At 37.3% G+C, this 7,191-nt stretch overlaps 1 protein-coding gene and 1 long non-coding RNA gene across 2 annotated transcripts; both read left to right on the plus strand.

The window, feature by feature from the left end:
* Positions 1-723: 723 nt before the first annotated feature.
* Positions 724-4,144, plus strand: LOC147853968 (uncharacterized). Its single transcript, XM_087332289.1, has 5 exons — positions 724-1,373; positions 2,122-2,227; positions 2,352-2,529; positions 2,606-2,811; positions 3,387-4,144. Exons 1-5 carry the CDS (start codon positions 868-870, stop codon positions 3,504-3,506), a joined length of 1,116 nt encoding a protein of 371 aa, XP_087188415.1. The 5' UTR covers positions 724-867; the 3' UTR covers positions 3,507-4,144.
* A 1,284-nt stretch (positions 4,145-5,428) lies between these two features.
* On the plus strand, positions 5,429-5,983 carry LOC147853969 (uncharacterized). Its single transcript, XR_015531155.1, has 2 exons — positions 5,429-5,699; positions 5,786-5,983. It is a non-coding gene; the product is annotated as an uncharacterized LOC147853969 (long non-coding RNA).
* Positions 5,984-7,191: the final 1,208 nt, after the last annotated feature.

Below are 7,191 nucleotides of genomic sequence, written 5' to 3' on the forward strand. Positions count from 1 at the left end.
CATGTTTTGAAAATCCATGGTCGGGCTTATTCTTCACCTTTGTGATATACGTGTATGCTCTTTGCATGGTTAACAACTTTCAAGGATGAACACCTATTACAAGATAGGATGATGATGATTTAACTCCCAATTTTCTACGTAAGAACAAAATTCGAAATTCCTTTATTCCATTTGATGCTCTAAGTGAGAGATAGTGCCACCCTATACTTCCAACCATAAAGAAACGCTTGGACCACCATAGCATTGAATAACATCTTGGAAGTATCACTCTCATTGAAATGAGTCTCAAATGTATATCATGTTTGAAGTCGAGACTCATTGCATACATTCCACCTATTTGCCGATAGAACATTAATGCCAAGGTATATTTATTACACACATATCACCACCACCACCACCCAAGAAGAAGAAGAAGAAGAAGAAGAAGAAGAAGAAGAGGAGGAGGAGGAGGGAGAAGAAGAAGAATGATGAAGAATTGAATGAATATGATTTAGGAAGAAAGAAAGAATGAATATGGGCGGAAAATGTAAAGGAAACGATTTTAAGTAAGTAAGTAAGTAATTAATTGATTGATTTATTATTATTAGCCCAAATCGTCTCTCTCTCTCTCTCTCTCTCTCGCCTTTTCGATTTGTGTTTTTGGTTTTGGTCTGTTTTCTTTTGTGTGTGTGTGTGTGTGTGTGTGTTTTCCCTGCGCCGAAACCCTAATTCCAACAGCAAACAGGAGATGTCGAAATCCCGCCATTCTTCTTCCGTCCAAACGTAGGTAGGGCTTCCCTCTCCAGCCTTCGCAAAAGCAGGACCAGACGGAGAAGACGCAGGCAGAAGCAGAGGAAAGAAAGAAAAGAAGCGCCAGCAGAAAGAAGGATGGTGGTAATCACTGATGAGCAAATCGTGCAAAGGATCGTGGAAGTTCTGCAGAGAGCTGATCTGACTACCATAACCTTTGCTGCAATCAGGAGGCAGTTGGAAGAAGACTTCAGGATTGATCTGGCGGAGAAGAAGGCTTTCATCCGAGAGCAAGTGGACCTCTACCTCTACCTCCAGCATCACAAAAACTATCAGCACCAGCAACAACGCCATTATCAACAGCTACAACAGCTACAACAGCTTCAACAGCAGCAGCAACAGCAGCAACAACAACAACAACAACAACAACAACAACATCACCAACAACAACTTCAGCATTTCAGAGATCCTCAGCAACTGCAGCCATTCCTCCGCAGACGGGATGAAGGCCTCTTCCTCGCACCTCATGCCTCCCACGAAGAGATTGACGACACTGTGCAGATCATTGTGGAAGAAGAATACGAAGACCATCAGCCGGATGCCACAAATTTCCAAGGAAATTCTTCGAATAGCAGCAAGAAAAAGTAGGTTTCAGCACCTTTAGTTTTACGGTCATTTCCTGCGTAATTATGCCTCTGGTGATGCCTCTGGTGAATCTGGAGATGTTTTATCTGGAAAAAAACCAAAAGAAAGAGAAATACAACCTTATTTTTCCTCTGGCCAAGCTTGATTGAGGCGTGTTAGGATTAGATGCAATTGATTTACAAAGCCACTGTTTCTGACTATCATTCCATGTGCGTAGCTTGGTGACTGTATGTAATGTGAGCAATGTTTGATTTCTGCAGACATTCTTTTTAAGTTGCAGTCCGTTTCATTTCCAAGTGAATAGAAGGGAACATTCTCATATCATGATTACAAATTTTATTTGCTAAAAAGAATGATAGATGATACTATGGTGATTGCATGGGAGGTAATCCGGCAATCAAACTGTACTCTACTAAATTTTAAAACATGTCTACCTATATTTTATTAAGGACATTCTGGCTAATAAACTTTTATTCCTAAAGGTGACTAAGTAAATATGCTTCTGATTATGATCTGATAAATTTGATTCATGCATGCCAAGTGACTTAGTTAAAATGCAAACTCTTTTTTATCTACAAAGTTCTAGCAAAATTTGTTAGGATCAAGCAGTATGCTATGACTTTAGAGACAGCATACTATAGAGTAAAACTCCAGTATGGAAAATGATTAACTCGCTGGAACAAAGGATAGTAGATTATTAAAATGACTCATCCAAGCTTATTTAGAATTTTTATATGCTAACTCCAGGGGGCCAGAGAAGAAGAAGAGAACTGGAGGGGGTTTAGTAAAACCATGTGGACTTTCTGAGGAGCTTCAGGCTATTTTAGGGGAGAGGGAGTTGTCAAGGATCCAGGTACGCTAGTGACTATCTGTTTTTTGTAATATACTTTTGCATCTTCTGAATAGCCTTGATAATTTTGTAGCATGTGTAACATATTTCTGTGTATGAAAAAATAAATATCATAATCTCGAAGCAGGTTGTGAAATCGCTTTGGGTTTACATTCGAGAAAAGAATCTACAAGATCCAGAAAACAGGAGGAAAATAATCTGCGATGATGCACTACGAGGATTGCTTGGATGTGAATCGACCGACATGTTTCAGATGAACAAGCTGTTATCTAAACATATATGGCCACTTGTTGATGGTCAAAGAGGTAAATTATGGCAATCCGTCTATTTTGCTAACCAATGTGAATTTAAAAGAATTGAAACAAAACATCATGTATTCAGATGGGGAAGAGCCCAAGCCGAAAAGGGTGAAACCAGATAAGCGTGCTCATCGAGATATTGGAGGGTCAGGCAAATTGAATCGCTTCATGGCCCCCAATCAGCTTTCTGAGGCACTCATAAATTTTCTAGGCACTGGAGAGAGTGAGCTTCCGAGGACAGAAGTGGTCAAGCGCATGTGGGATTATATAAAGGGAAATCAGTTACAGGTTTGATGAACACGGCTAATTCTAATCATGAACATTGTTTTTTACTTGTGATACTCAATTAAAGCTTCAACTTCGTCAATAAATTGGGCCAATACAAAGTCCTTATGCAGTACAAATTGCAGTGTTTTCACCAAAGACAAATTTAGATAACTTTGTTGGTGCTTCCCAAAATTAAAATAAATGGGTATTAGGCATCTGAAACTGTTATATAGTGAAGCAACTTTTTTGTGCTTTTCTGCAGTTGCATGTTAAAAGAATCTGAATAAACTTAACATGAGAGATCTTGGTTTAATATAACAATGGGATGCATCAGTAAATGATTCAGTGGGTTTTGTGAAACATCTCGAAATAGAAAGAGGTATAAGGTACATGTCAGAAGGACTCACAAGTATTTCTGGCATTAACGAACAAGTTAAGAGGCAACCAGCCCAAAAAGTTTGTAAAAGCAAAGCAGACTACCCCATCATGATTCTAGGCATTAGCTCTCGTCAAAATTCATAGGTTTAGATTTGTGATCTTTAAAAGCTGGCTGTCTTTTCTTACTTATATCATCTAGAATTTTAAAAATTTCACAGGATCCTGCTGACAAAAGGCGAATAGTCTGCGACAGCAAGCTTCAGGAACTGTTTGGTTGTGATACTTTCAATGGGTTTGGTATGGCAAGATATTTGTCTCCTCATTTTATCAAGAGTTGAGGTTACAGTCTCCCATCATTGCAGCCGTGTATAAAAGATTGTGCTTCCAGTTGGTGTTGTCAATGCCTTACAACTCAGATGTGAATCACTGTCTACCTCCAAACCAAAGTTTATAGGTAATGCAAATTTCAATCGTATAGTCATGGGCTACAACAACTTTGATGTGAATATCAGTTATCACTAACCCGAAAACGTCTAGGTCTAGAAATACTCAGTAATGAAGTTATCTCCGTATACACAGCCATTTTACCTGCTGATTCCTTTTTTGACTGCCCACTACTAAATTTATATATTCTGTTCTCGGAGAAGGCACGATTTTAGCTTTTAAGTCAATAGTCTGGTCAATCAAACGCTGACCCTTTTTGCAGAATCAGTTTTATGTATTTAACTGCTAGCACATCATTCCCACACTTGCAATGTTCTTCTAGGACTTGGGCCATTATTACTGTTTTGCATTGTAATGAGAGAATGAAAAAACTTTGATCAATATGAAGCAACTGCTCTGTATTCAGAAAATGCCGTGTACCTAGTAATCAGAACAATGATCCTGGCAATGAATCCTTAATATGTAACCCTTGCTCTTGCTCTCTCTGTAAGAAGGTAAACATGACTCCTTTTAACAAGTAGACATCTCTGATCCATACATTTTTAGTTCCATCCACACATTACTATATTGCTTTAATAAAAGTACCATATTAATAAACATCAGCAGGTAGACTTTTGCGAACGTGAATCATCTCGTTTTTTATTGTTCTTATTGATTGCAAAAAATGTTTGGCTGTGATCTCATTTTAGGTCTGATGCGTTGATTTTGCGATGAAGAGTATACAAGCGTTTTATTTGGGCTGATAATTGAATAAGTGACTGCTTATTCTTTATTCATCTAATTTAGCAGTTTTTCTTGTGTAATCAATATTGCTATCATCCATGTATTTGATCTAAATTTTCTTCCGTGGTTTCTCATTTCGCCCTCATCATGACATTAGTTATGTTTCTGGCCGTCAATTTCAATAAGTGTTTAGGGATATTACTTTTTATGTGAAGTTACTGTTATATATATTTTGAACTAATGATTATAAAGCAATAAACAGAAAGTCACAACTAATGATTATAAAGCAATAAACAGAAAGTCACAACAGTTACCTATAAAGCAGTAGAAAATCAACATTACTGGTCTTTCATGTAGATATTAGATGAATATTCTGATTACACTGCTAGAAATTCATATACTTGATAATCTAATTGAGTATTTTATTAAATCTTATATAATAATGCACACTTAGTGGGTTTAAAGCCTTGCAAATGATTAAAGGGCTAGAGTTTTATTAGGTTTTTTTTTCCAGGAAAATTTTTATTACATTTTAGGCATTTGGTAATGCTGGAAGATAACGATGATGAAATGTTGCGAGCTTCTTTTGAAAGTGACAAGTAATTCTATGTAAGATGGAATGGAAAGATTTTTGTTGTGGAAATAATCAATGCAAGCAAACATATCACATTTGTTTTGGAGATGGAATAGATGGAAATTGTAAGTCAAAATCTCCACATTGCATGGTTTATATGAATTAAGTTGATGTTAATGTATACTTGAGGTGGAGTTCATGTCTTGATTGTGTTTTACAAACATGGTTCTCATGATGATATTGTTTACATATGAGGCCTAATCAAGTCAGTATGCTATAATGATAAATAGACAGCAATGCATATTAACAATAGCCAAAACCCAATAAAGATGCTCACTTAGTTTGCCAATACACTTGTAAAATGGTGTAGTGTCATAGTAAGTAGTTTAGGAGTTTCACAATTGGCATTGAATAGTGAACACATTGTACTTACTTGGCAAGTGTGTCATGGGTATATGTTCAGATGGAGGTTTTGTTAAATTTATGTGGATATATATAACTAAAGAAGACAAGGTGTGTAAACAAAAGGATTTAGTTAGAATGTTTCTCAAACCAAGAGATTTGTCCTCTTTTTTTAGTATCTCTAAAAAAGTTCATTGTGCACAACTTCATTTCTTATGGCAAGCCAATCAGTTCAAGACTTCATATTCGATTTTCCAAATAATATAGTTGTCTCAGTAGTAAGTTTTGCAAAGAATTATACATTTATGGAGCAGAATGAAATTCAATCCAGACTGGTGGTCAATATAGGCAGCAATTTTTATTCATATAATCTATTATCGAGTTTCAGGTGATGTAAAGAAAGTAATTCATTTCTTTATATCTAATGATGAAGCATGATATTTTGTTTGTCCAACATTGTTTTAAATTACACAGGAAATGGTTGTTGGATCAACATTTGGAGCTTACTCAACATTGGGTTTGGTTTGATCGAATTGCTTCACAATTCAAGGCTAAATGATCATTCTATTTTATTGGGAGGTATCCTTGTGAAATGAGATTGGATATGACATGGAACTTTTTCGAGCCCGGCAACGGAAAAGGTGAACATGATGGAGTAGGTGCATTTATAAAGCGAGCACTTATTAATGAACAACTAAAGGTCGATGATTTGCATATAAATTGTGTCACTTGTGTTTACTCATATGTTCGGGATATCAAACGCGTATTTTTAGAAAGTGAGGCTAGATGAAGTAAATAGAGAGAAGACATGGGAGTGCCAAGGAATCCCTCAACTGCAACCTCTCCACTTTGTTCATGGTTATTCCAAAAATGATGGTCAAAATATTGCAGTTAGAGAATTAACATGTTTTTGCTACCATTGTGTACAAGGTGATTGGAGGCAATGTCCAAACAAAGCATATATTCATAATTGGGTATAATCATATACCATACACTGGTGGACAAGGAAGCAACTGAAGCAGAGCTAGAAAACACTCAAAAGGAGTTCACATATTAGGGTTCTAGGACACTCTAAGTGCTATCGTATATGTTGGTGATAATTTCAGCCCAAGTCCTAGCCTTCTTCTTCACAGCTCTGCTACCTTCGGCCTTGCTTCCTTGTCATTCGGTTGGCTCAAGTTTTGGCTCTCTCTTTCCGCCGCTCCCCCTACAACCGGCTAGTCCGCACTTAGCCATTTTAATTCCACTTGTCTTCTTGTTTGACGTGTCCTCGGCCATTAGAGTTATGATCTTATGTAAGCATATGATAAAAGATAGATAAATAAGAAAGGAGAGAGAGAAAGAAGGGTGCCGATCCACTCGACCACCCCCGGGATCGAGTCAAACTCGAGCCTCGATGCGGTGGCGTCGAGTTGTACCTGGTGCTGGCGCACTCGCTACAAGAGTTGACCCACCACAATGTCAGAGTCTCGACGTAGTCGTTAATGTGTCCAATGAGGGTAGCTAGACCTCATATTTATAGCCAGACCTAAGGCCCCCAGGCAAGTTCACACGTGGCCTAATGGGTTGTCTCAATCCCGAGGATTAAAAGTAATCATCCCTTTCTTTACACTCTCGTTTAACCCTCACACGTTATCCATGTGTATAGAATATTACGATAAATTCTCACCACGGGATATTATATGGTCATGCTCGTAACATACTCCCCCTCTTTAAAACATTGCACTCTTGCAATGGAAAGTTAGGGAAGTTAGTTCTAAGAGTATTTTCGCATTCCCATGTGGCATCTTTGATAGATTTATCCATCCATTTAATTTTAAATTCTCAGATTATTTTAGAACGCAATTTTTTTGTTTAACATCAAGAATTCTTTCAGGTAC

Source organism: Azolla caroliniana, unplaced genomic scaffold (genome assembly GCF_043228905.1).
Source record: "Azolla caroliniana isolate FFs.n. ecotype wild unplaced genomic scaffold, voAzoCaro1.0.p SCAF_16, whole genome shotgun sequence".
NCBI classification, from domain to species: Eukaryota; Viridiplantae; Streptophyta; class Polypodiopsida; order Salviniales; family Salviniaceae; genus Azolla; species Azolla caroliniana.

Coding starts and splice junctions, on each gene's coding strand:
- LOC147853968 (XM_087332289.1), top strand. CDS start 868: ATGGTGGTAATCACTGATGAGCAAATCGTGCAAAGGATCGTGGAAGTT. Junction 1,374..2,121: donor TCGAATAGCAGCAAGAAAAA/GTAGGTTTCAGC, acceptor TGCTAACTCCAG/GGGGCCAGAGAAGAAGAAGA. Junction 2,228..2,351: donor GGGAGTTGTCAAGGATCCAG/GTACGCTAGTGA, acceptor ATCTCGAAGCAG/GTTGTGAAATCGCTTTGGGT.